Below are 12,366 nucleotides of genomic sequence, written 5' to 3'. Positions count from 1 at the left end.
AAGCTGAGCTGACAGCACACAGCAGACAGTTGCACAGTAGCAGATACAGCAACATCAGGGAACTTCGTGTGAACTTGCTTCCTAAAATGGCGGTTGTGGCGACCCATGACCTACTACGCTATGATTGGAGAGTGGTTTATCTTGTGCCTCCGGCACTATACGATCTTTAGTTAAAACTATATATTAATTCATATAAGATCCGATAGGTGGCGCGGTTTGTTTTCATTAGAGCCCAGCGTTCGGTGCAAACATTTCGCACTATTTTAATGTTTTTAAACGTGGAATGTGAAAAAAATGAAATTGTGAAAAAAAATAGCCCATGCAACGTGTCATGATCTGTAGAATGTTCCGACCAAGTTTGGAAAGGATCCGTTGAGCGGTGCGGAAACGTATAGCCAGACACACACACACACACACAGAAAATCCCCAATTTATAGTAAGATATATCGTATTCCATTTATTATTAAGAGTACCTTAGAATGCACATCACCAAATTGCACCCTCCCCCCTCCCCCTATAAAAACGTCCCCACATCCGAGTCATTCACTTTGCTACGACAGAAATCCTGGATCAGTGCCTACTGACCAGGACCAGTGCTTCCAATTATCAGTTTTTCACCCTGTTATTCACTATAATTTTATTATTGAAACAAACGCTCCAAGTGCCTGTGTATTCTCACATAAAACTGGTAGTTGCCTCAGTATTCATGTCATAATCAGACAATTTGTGAAATAGAGAAAACTTACATTTGCATTCCCTGCTTTACATTATGCTCTTCCACCAATTAAAATTTAAGCATTAGTTTGCTTTAGATGCTGTTAATTTCATGAGGCAAGCAAAATAAACAATCAAAGGGGAACTTCCATATGATCGGCATGTGGGAAACCCAAAACGACATGAGTTACTTATTTACTTATTACTTATACAAATTTACTAATTATAAAGCTAACCGATTGATAGGATTCCACCGTTATGTATACATCAGGGATTGATTCCTGCAAACTAACCTGAAGTCCCTTTATACATATAGTCATATAATGATAGAGGATGTAAAGAGAGGATACACTTTACATTAACAGTGGTGATTGACTTTTCAAAGTGAACCAGAAAACAAATAACACGTTGAGCAATTTCCACAAACTATGATTAATCTTATTCCTAAGATAGCAATATTTTCCTTGCAATTCACATGTAAGTGGGTACAATGATAGTTCACGAACCTCACAAACTTCTGAGAGAGTAAGAGTTTGTAATGTTTCTATGCCAAATAATATGTGGGAACCTCTAGAAACCATGTAATTTTTTCATTTGTTACTATTTCATAGTTTGATACAACACATCAATTGGCATTTGGCAAGTTTTGAATTTTGGTACGCAGCTACTATCACTTTTAAAATCTACTGCAAATGTAAACTACATAGTTTGCGTGGTAGCAGGGTATGGTTATGGTTATCCCTCGTGTGTGCCTAGATGGCACATAAGGCAGTGATAAGAGATCTCCAATGCCGTTGGTCCGCTGCTACTGGCCTCAACGTGTCCCATGACAGGTCACACTGTATAATTCTCCAGTAAAACTTGGACATGGCAATGGCATGTTTTATTGTTAGCCACGTACCATTATGGAAGAGCAAATGCAACATTATTGGCTGGATGCTGTACATAGTGTCTTGGATAGGCTGGTCTTTAGTGTGAATTCTGGTTATAGGTATCAGATAGCAGCTGATTCAATAAGCTGTATAATCCTCTGTTGAGTGTGCCAGAAATAGTTTGACATTCAAACGAATAGAATATAGGTGCATACTAAGGGTATTTATGTCTACATTTTAAATATAGGACATGTATATCAACTGTGTATTTATATATTGCAGGTGGTAGGTTCGTTGCTGTGTTTGGCATAGCATCAGCTATGTTTGGGGGCAAGAAGAAAGCAAAGCGACCCGTCATTTCTGGACCCTTGAACTTTCAACACAAAGTTCATACAGGTATGCAATAATAATTAACCAAAATTATATGAACATTACAAGTAACAGTTGCAATATTATATGATGATTTTATTCTAGTATTTTAGTGAGAAAATGAGTTTGAGAAATAGTCTGCACATATTTTTATTAATATTTTCAATTATATGTGTTGATTGTATTTATATGATTATTAGAAATAGCAGAATAGAACAATAAGGCATCTTTTCCTAGTACATCTAAAACTGCATGTGTGCATTTTTTCAGGTTTTGACTCAGAACAGGGCAAGTTTGTTGGTCTCCCACGACAATGGCAAAGTGTTGTCAACTCAGAAGTAAAGGAGCGACCAAAACCAATTGTAGATCCTTCCTGCATCACGCCAATTACAAAGGTATATCATTTTCCATTTGGTAATATGTTGTAACTATCTTATTAAATGATTTTTAATAATGCTCGTATTGCTGGTTTTTATCCACCAAACATTACAAGGATGTAGTAGGAAGCACCAATAAGCTTCTTATTTTTATAGCAGTATTTATTTCACACATGTCATCATGCCCAGCCGATGTGCCGTGTATATGAATAATGTAATACTGTACGTAAGCTTTATCAACATCTTTCGTGTTTAAATTGCTTTGCTAAGCTTCTACATGCTTGAGGCTCATGTACATATTATCCATACAAGACACTTTTGATCCATTAGTCTAATTCCATTAGATTTAATTATCTGTAAAGGTGACACAGCGAGTCCATTAAAGGAATAATAGGCCCATTGATTATGCAATGTTGACGAATGCTAGAGTAACTGGCACCTTGTGTAGTTAATAAGTACGTAACCTTGCATCTAAATGCGTATTAGTTTCTCCAATATCACTGCTGGTTACTAAGAAATGTCTAATTGAAATCCGCAGTCCAAGAAATCAGTTGTTTACAGTTTCAAACCGCGGCGGAAGCGGGTGTGATACAGATTTATATGCACGCCGGACATTTTTGCACACGATGCTCGGCCGTACGCAATGCTGATCATCAGTATTTCGTAAACACGGACGGGGTGGAATGAGTTAGTCCTGTGATAAGGAAACTTTTTGTCAGGGCTGTCCATGTGCGTTCGTGATTAGTACGTGTGTTTTACTCCATTTCCATGTTTAGTCCGTGGAAGTGGTTACACCGCTGACACCTCCATTTCATCTGGCGTCCAAAACATATGGGCCGCACGAATGTTTACGTCATTGCTTGACTCCTGGATGACATTTACGGCACGTAAATGAATATCAACAACCGATATCAAGTCTTGCTTGTAATGTAACCAGCAGTGATATTGGACAAACTAATACGCATTTGGCTACTGGTTATATACTTATTAACTACACAAGGTGCCAGTTACTCTAGCATTCGTCAACATTGCATAATCAATGGGCCTAGTATGCCTTTAATAAGCTAGCCTATTACAAATATCGTGTGCAATACATATGTTAATTCATCTTACATTTATATTATTATCTCTGTTTTACTATATCAAGGAAATTATTCGGGGCCAATCACAAGAACCGCCTAATGGCGTGTACCAACGTGGTCCAGATCTACGTAGCATGAGTGTCATACGATCAAACTCACTGCGGAAAGACAGCCCCCCTACACGCCATCGTGGTGAGCAGTATTGCATATATTGTTGCTGACAAAGTATAACTTCGCTTGATTCTACTAGTCGAGAAAGTCAAAATAAAGGCATAATTTCCAACTAAATTTAGACAAAATGATGTCATGCTAGAGGTTTTAAGGACAAGTAAATTGTTAATAGCATAGTGAAATCGATTGATATTCCATATACTGTCATGTGATGTCAGTTGCATAGTATAATAGTTGGTATCTGAAAACTTTATTATCTAAATGTTTTATATATGAGCAAACATGAGCTACTATCTACTACATGATGTAAGTTCATTTTAAGTCCAAATATAGTTAAAATAGTTAAAAAGTTAAAAAAAAGTCCAAATAAAGTTAATATAGTTTTAAGTTTATGTTAATTACATTGATTTGCTATCTCATCATGCCGAACATGTATTTTGATGCTGAATACTTAGTGCAGGTCATGGTAACCTCATATAACCTTACCCAAAATCATTCACTGACAGGATATCCTTTGACAAAAACAGGATGTTGCACCCATAGCACTTTAACCTCCATAACTGTGTATATTTTGTGAGAGGTGTTGCAGCAGCTAAACACAACGTCTCTTGGCTCCTGTTACATTTCATGCAGATTTCTTTGTTTCACTCATTTCAAATTATCATTATTTATCATATGTTATTTATAATGTATACAGGTAATTGTCTCTCAGTTATGTGTATGTTACAGCTGGTTAGAAAGAAAGCCGTATTCCAAGGCGAGATAACAGGATGCTGTGTAGGTTACTCTCGAAGTGAAAGAATATTTATGCACATGTAAAAATGTGCAAGTTTTTAAGTGTTTTAATACTACGTATTTCAGTGATGCCTCATCAGATTCCTTCACCAGTGCAAGAACATCCTGACGGACCACCCCCTCTAGTGGGGCGCTCACAGTACCCGAGTCACAAACCTCCGAATGTGCCTTCTGACGTGTACAGGTACGAAATGCATCTTGCTATATCTTACACTGTCTTTTATCTTATGATAAGGATTACACGTGGCATGCATACTGTTGTGAAACATTAGCATTTCTGAACAAGTAATGAATGTGTATTTTGGTGAACTGCATGTAGTGTTTCATGTGTTATAGCTTTGCATCATGTGTTGGCACTTTTTTCTGTCTTTGGCAACAGGCTATGAGCTCGATGATCCATTGCTACAGTTGTACCTGCATACACAGCAACTGTTACTGTACATGCAACGATTGTTACTGCTTATGCAATAATTGTTACTGCACACACAAAATTTTTTACTGCACACAAAATTTTTTACTGCACATGCAACTTCCACCTTGTTTTGTTTTGACATGTCAACCATATCATAATATAATTGTTTTCCCCTCGTGCTCTATAAGTGTTAGTTTATCCCTGCAGAAACCATAATGCAGCTCCATCGTACCACCAAGATGAAACAAACAAAGAGTATGACAGGAGAGAGTGGGAGCACAACAACCGCTCCCACCCCGCTATGTACTCTTCCACTAGAGCGCCACCATCTGGCAGGGAGCCTCCTCCAACATCCAAATACCCACCTAGGTGTGTAGCCGTTGGCTCTGTACAGACAAGCAAATAGATTCTGGTGCCTAGTTACTTTATTTCATATCACATGCATTAGTTGTGTTATGATTCACCGGTGCACCGTCTGTTGAACCACATAGTGTATGTGACACAATACATGATACTATTAGCATGTGTACTGCAACGCAGCTGTATGCGTGTTAAGATAACTAATTTTCTTTTAGTTATAACAGTGTGGACGTGCTTGTTTTTATGAAAGGTACTTATGCAGGTCTAGCTCTTTTTTACTGTCAAGGTCAATAGTGACTGTCTGTTTTTTGCTATCAGTGACGCTTGTAGTGAACATATCACTTTTTTTCATGTGCAGGTTCCAACCAAAACCCGACGATTCATTAAAACGTGATTCAGGAAAGTACTTTCCTGAGCGTGGGCACCCGCGCACTTCGACCTCACCGCAACAACAGTTCTTCCCTCATCAACACCAATCGAAGTCGTCTCCAGCAGATGGCCAGAACTACCATGGTGACAAGTATCATCCATCCACAGACTCGCCTGCTGCCAATCAGTTCCCTGGTCAGCCCAGGACACCCACTTCTGCGCCAGCACGGGAATATACAGACATTAACGACGCGCCGCATTCACATTACCCCGAAGCAAACTACCACCGCGGCCATCCGCCCCAGCCGGCCCCGAAAGCAGGCGCGCACCGGACCGCCACGCCACAGTTTGGGGAGGATAATTCTTGGCAGGGTTCGAACACCCCCACCATGCCGGCTGCCACGAGCTTTGGCAGCCAGCATCCTGGTTCTCATCCCTCTGTTTCCAGCGAAAACATTCCCCACAACGTAGCGAGGCAGGCATCACAAGCGCGCCCTGGTGACCGGCCCGGAGAAGTGGCGCGCATGAGCGCACCGCAGAGCGAAGCGCAGCAGCGGCCCGCCTATGTCAATCAGGGAGTGTACATGGCATCACCCATCGACCAGCATGGCCGCAACATGTCCCCACAGCGTGATTTCCATCCCCTCACTGCCGCTCACTCTGAACCACACAGACAGGAGATGGTGGCACCATCTGCTGGCCAGCATCGCCACGACCTCCATTCCGACCAACAAATGGCAGCTGCGATAAGAGTTCAGCAAAAGGCAATACAAGGGGGACCGCAGCAGAAACCGGTGCCGCTACAATTGTCCAACCAGGTGCGTAGCTTCACACCTGTTTCCGTGAAGCATTTCAGAAATAATTAGCCCGATACTTTTGGATACGTAGTTACTCGGCGACATATTTTTACGGCTGGCATTGCTCTGACATGTGACGGTGGATGAAATTTTGCTTCAGCATGGACAGACGGGTTCTCCGCAGGGGTATGCGCATGGTATGCAGGCGCAGGTGAGACCGACTAGTCCTGGAAAACAACCCCAATCTAACAGCCCTGTCAGAACTGACCGCATGCTTCCCGAGCAGCATAGACTGTCGCATGAACAGGTACAGCGTATGCACGTGGTGCATGTTAGCATCAAGATGAGAGAGTAACTTATCGCTTCTGCTCTGCGCATTGCAGCGTGCTGCATGTAACCATGTGACTTTTTGCTTGTCATAGAAAAGTTGTAAAATGTAATAAATAGATCTTGTTCTTTAATATATGAATGTGTAGACAGCCAATGAACTATGGGTGTGTAAGCATGTGATCTTCTGGAATTCCCAGTAGCGAATTGGAATTCTAAATAACTAAATTCTATTCTTATAAATTTTAGATGAGCAATTCATATTGCAGATGCAAAAGAATGTGCATGTTTAAAATTAAGCTTCATTATACATCTTCCCAAAATTAACATTTTTGATTCCCATAATAATGTGAACCCATTCATAGAATCGAATTTTTAGCTGTGTATTTTGTTTCTGTTATACCACAGTGTTCAAGTTCGTGAATTTAAAAGTTTCTTCAATTCATGTAACTGAATCTATACTATAGTATTATGTAACTCATTACTGTTCATGTAATAGATAATAATATTTCTTAGTCTTTGGCATGGCCCTTTCAAGATAAGGTATCTGGTGCTGATGCACATGTTGTTGGTGCACAGTTTCGGGCAGCTCTGCAGATGGTGGTGTCACCTGGTGACCCTAGGGAGCACTTGCCAAATTTCATCAAAATAGGCGAAGGCTCAACTGGAATAGTGTGCATCGCAACTGAGAAAGGAACTGGCCGTCAGGTGGCAGTTAAAAAGATGGACCTGCGAAAACAGCAGCGGAGGGAGTTGCTGTTTAATGAGGTAGGTGGCTGTATCACAACACTAACTATATTAACCACCCTTAATTTTAACGATTACACATTCATATGTAATTAATACTTTCTCTTTGTGTAAGAATACAATATGATATTTTTAAAATAAAAGTGAAAAGTTGACGAAGGGTTTGTCGTGCATAAAAAAGCTATGCTTACCAATGAATTAGCCAAATTTCTCAACAACTTGCATAATTTTATGTAATGATTTTGTCCTTTATAGGTTGTGATCATGAGGGACTACCATCATCCGAACATCGTTGAGATGTATGACAGCTATTTGGTTGGAGATGAATTGTGGGTTGTGATGGAGTTTCTGGAAGGTGGCGCCCTCACAGATATTGTGACACATACACGGTAGGTTTAGTGTTATTACCTAGAATAGTTTGTGTATTTAAGCGCATCGGGCAATGATAGTCATCATGCAGTTGAGCTATACAGTGTTTTCACGAAGGCCAATTGTGGCATTGCATTTAAATCTCTTATGGTTGCACTTCACAGTGTAACACTCGCGTAATTGTTCTTTATTATTGTTTCAGAATGGAAGAAGATCAAATTGCGACAGTATGCAAGTCCTGTTTAAAGGCTCTTGCGTTTCTCCACTCTCAAGGCGTGATCCACAGGGACATCAAAAGCGATTCAATACTGTTGTCGCAGGATGGCAAGGTAGGCAGCATTGCTGTTTAATCAGAACTACTTGGCCCTGCCCTCACAGTGTAAATGGTAAAAGTAGAGTTTTATCATCAGCGTGTAGGGCACACGCCACACACAGTAACTCGTATTTGAACAAGCTATATGATAAGACAAGTAGAGCATGCAAACCAAAAAATATTGTTGAGTTTCCACTTTCCAGTCAGACTTTGTACAGGTTGATTTTGACTTTGTAAATTTCACCTGTATGTTTGTTTTGAAAGGAAATGTGAATGTGCATCCAACAATTAAAAACCAAATCTTTTGCAAAACCATCTGACAACCATGTTTTAATATCAATGAATATGGATCTGAAGCATGTGCTGTGTGGAAAGGGGCAATATACTAATGCCACAAATGCTATATTATATAAATGCTTGCTTTAGTTTATTTCATGGTTAGCAGCTTAGAAATGACAAGAATACATTTGCTATCACAAGGGTATGGCTCGAGATTTATGTATACGAACAGAGACCAATCTTTTGAAAACAGTTAGTGTGGACTACAAACATCAGCATTCCTAATATCACCAGTAGTTGAATAATTATCATTTGCATATATTGTGAGTATTTTCTCTAGTTTAATAGTAATTTTTACGCTGTAGATAATGAAGTAGTTCTCCTCTTGCCATGGCAGTTGGGTCACTGAAAAATGTCGCGGCTTGAGCAAATGTGATCAGTGTATTGTACTCGGAGTTAAGATCTCTCCATCTTGAGTAAAGATTACTATTGATTATCATTGCAAGTAACATTTTTACATTTTTATCATTTCTAGGTGAAGCTGTCAGACTTTGGATTCTGCGCTCAGGTGTCATCTGAGCTTCCGAAGCGCAAGTCCCTTGTTGGCACACCGTACTGGATGGCACCTGAGGTCATATCTAGGCTTCCTTATGGACCAGAGGTACCTTGTGCGCCTGTGTCATTCTATCAGGCTAATTTCTGTTGTTGATTTTATGGCTAAGTTGGGTATATACTACCCTGTGTTGCATCCCGTTTTTGTCACATGCTAACTAATGTAACTAGTTGCACTAACTTATAATGCTAACATGTAAGTTGCATTCTTATGTCAAAGTTTACATATACTTCACAGTTTAAACCATGTGCAACAAAAATAGAGTCGAGGCAATTTAGCAGTGCTCAACTAACCTAACTGGCCCAAGATTTGCGTATAAATTTTTTATTTCAATGAGATAAAGTTATGGTTTATGGGGATATTTTTTTGGGGAAATTCTCGTCTTAGGAGGCAGGGAATAAGGTGAGCAAAATTCCGTGTGTTCACATGCTGCTTTTGTATAATCTGTTAAAGTAGCCCTTGTATTTCTCTCTAGGTGGACATTTGGTCATTGGGAATTATGGTGATAGAGATGGTTGATCAGGAGCCGCCCTATTTCAACGAACCACCATTACAGGCAATGCGACGAATTCGTGACATGCCCCCACCCAAGGCGAAGAATCCTCACAGGGTATGATTAGTCACTGCATTGGGAAAATTTATTGTTACTGTGGTATTGGTCACTTATAAAAGTTTGAGAGCAGTAATTGAACTGATGTGACAGCTTTGTATTCTCGTATAAAGTAAAATGACCTGTATAGCAGTTTATTGGCGCATAGAATAGCATTATTTCACACAGTTTTGCTAGAAAGTTTTTCCGGGGGTACATACGCACCACAACCACCGTGGATGTCAAGTTACATAGGTGACCATGGTGCCCAGTGACCAAGACAAGGGGGTCATTGGCAAACTTCTTGTGAGAAGCACTGCTATAAAGTCATAGTATCACTTATGATTTATTCATAACTAGTACTGTTAAGCATTTCAAATTCGTATGTTTTATATTTAATACTATATATATTATTATTATATTTTATTATATATTATTTATATATACATTATTATTTGATATTATATACATTATTATATTGGGTGTTTCACTGAGTAGTACAATGAAGAATGCAAAAGTATATTTTTCTAATGTTGGAACGGCACTTGTTATTGTTTGGTGCATTGTTACAGATATCACCACGCCTTCAGGCATTCCTCGACAAGATGCTCGTGCGAGACCCAACTCAGCGAAGCACGGCATTCGAATTGCTGCAGCACCCATTCCTGAGGCAAGCAGGTCCTACTAGCTCCCTGATACCTCTCATGCGCAGCTGTCATCACAGTCCTTGCTGAGCGGCAGACACATTGTTATCATTACCTTAGATTACAATGATTACACTCTGTTGCAAGACCACACCCATCAGTATCCATACACACATTATTCACACATTTATCTTGCTGTCTCTCTCTCATATATATAATCATTCATTTATACAGAATCGTAATGTACTGACAAGGCTTCCCACTTTTTTGAGTGACATGTAGGTGTTCCATTATTAGGCGGCTGAGATAAGGGTAAACAATGATTCCACACCAGCTGTAGTTATCATCTATAGCTTATATACCATATTTATACGTATTGTATCCAACACTGTACATAGCCATTAGCGTTCACCAGTTGTGAGATTACCCTATCTTTATTGATTTTCTTAAGTTTCAAAATGAGCAGCTGATGTACTCAACCTTTCATGTGCCACCAGCACAAACTAGCAGTCTGTCTATACAGAGCTATTAGCAGCAATTTCTCTTAGTAAACAAGATTATACATAATTGCCTGCTAGCTTTGTGGAATATGTAAGGCCCTGATGCCTCAACTTGCATCTGATATAAGACATTAACATGATTAGAATGTGCGAACAGAATGGTGCATTAAGATAAATTGTTCATGAAGAACAAGTGAGCTCGTTATCGGTGTAGCTAACAACATTTTAACTTCAATTTGAGTATGGTGCAAGTGAGCAGTAATGGCAGCTTTAGGCAACGCCTGTTATACATGTTGCCAATTTTACAATGTGTATAAACATGTTATCAGATAGAGGTTGTAATAATCATGCGTAATAAAATGGATTTTGTAATCAGATGCAGAGGATTTTTCCAGAGATGACTTACTTTGAATATAATTTTGACACTGTTTATAGGAAGATAGTGAGTGCTTGGTTCAGTTATTGTTGATGCCAAGTAGTCGAGAATATTATTGTTGTTAGACAATTGATGTCATGTAAATGGATATCGTCTGTATGGACAAATAATTCCCTGACAATTGTTCTTATATTATGAATGTTAGCGCACATTGACTGCGACATGATTAAAGCCGTCCTCTATCTGCTATAGCCACTAATTGGTATTGTGACTACATAAGAAACTACTTTTCTGAGGTATTATGTTGATTTCCTGGCTACTGTTTTTATAGTGCAGTGGTGGATGTACCTGAGTAATTTTTTTTTACTGGTGTCCATTCATAGAGAACTTAGTGCTATGTTTTAAAGGTTATGAATATTTGAAGAGCTATTGTGATCATTAAGAATAGCAGAGTGTAATCTAATATCGAGGACCCCCTAACATCAGTGTCTAGTTGTTAGATTTAATCGTTTTATACTCTTGCCAATAGAGATGTGATGGCAGTAAAGATAATTATTGTCATGTTAAGCCACCCGATAGGAAAATAAACTAGATTGAGAGTAAAAGGTTCGTGTCTCGTCTCGCTGCTTGTGATTTTGCCAGAAATCACTGTAGTGTGCTATTTTATAAACATGGTTAATTTTTTGAAGTTGATTATATATCCAAATTATGTATTTACCATGTTAATAATATCTGTATAGCAAATACTAACACGTTTGTAACAGATTCTAGCATGTAATAAATTTGTTTGTATGCAGCTACAGTGGTGACCACACCACTCCGTTTTTAAAGTGTGCTCCCCGTTTGATATACTACTAGTTTAACATATACACGATTTCAAGAGAAATGAATTTGGCATCTCAGTACTAGTAGTCTAGTAGACCTACTTGTCATACTTGCTGATATTCTTTCAGTGTGTGTGCTGTGTGTCTACATTCATTGGTTTTAAAAATGGAATTTACATATTGTAGAAGCACGGTTATATTTCTTGTTATTGATAGATGCATATATGAATATTCACTCTGTCACTTGTATGCACACTGATGGTTGTTGGTATTTAATAAAGGTTTTATATTCTACGTATATACTTAGCAACCTTTGCCCTTTTTAAACATACGACAGGATATTGAAACATATTTAAACAAATAATTTACAAAAGCTGTTGTATTTATTTGTGCAACAGTGCCTGTACCAAAGTTGCCAGCTTGTACCAGGTTATGCATACACTATTTGAATGTCTTTTACACTCATC

The 12,366-nt window shown here is 38.9% G+C and overlaps 1 protein-coding gene across 1 annotated transcript; it reads left to right on the top strand.

The window, feature by feature from the left end:
• Positions 1-1,870: 1,870 nt before the first annotated feature.
• Positions 1,871-12,197, top strand: LOC106808684 (serine/threonine-protein kinase PAK mbt-like). The gene is made up of 13 exons (XM_014811510.1): positions 1,871-1,982; positions 2,226-2,350; positions 3,480-3,606; positions 4,447-4,564; positions 5,000-5,161; positions 5,511-6,339; positions 6,479-6,625; positions 7,225-7,413; positions 7,648-7,781; positions 7,964-8,090; positions 8,889-9,014; positions 9,442-9,576; positions 10,128-12,197. Exons 1-13 carry the CDS (start codon positions 1,907-1,909, stop codon positions 10,287-10,289), a joined length of 2,457 nt encoding a protein of 818 aa, XP_014666996.1. The 5' UTR covers positions 1,871-1,906; the 3' UTR covers positions 10,290-12,197.
• Positions 12,198-12,366: the final 169 nt, after the last annotated feature.

The sequence above is a fragment of the Priapulus caudatus genome, unplaced genomic scaffold (assembly GCF_000485595.1).
Source record: "Priapulus caudatus unplaced genomic scaffold, Priapulus_caudatus-5.0.1 Scaffold13, whole genome shotgun sequence".
Classification (NCBI taxonomy): domain Eukaryota; kingdom Metazoa; phylum Priapulida; class Priapulimorpha; order Priapulimorphida; family Priapulidae; genus Priapulus; species Priapulus caudatus.
Note: the sequence above shows the minus strand (reverse complement) of the source record. Positions and strands in the feature narration are given on the sequence as shown.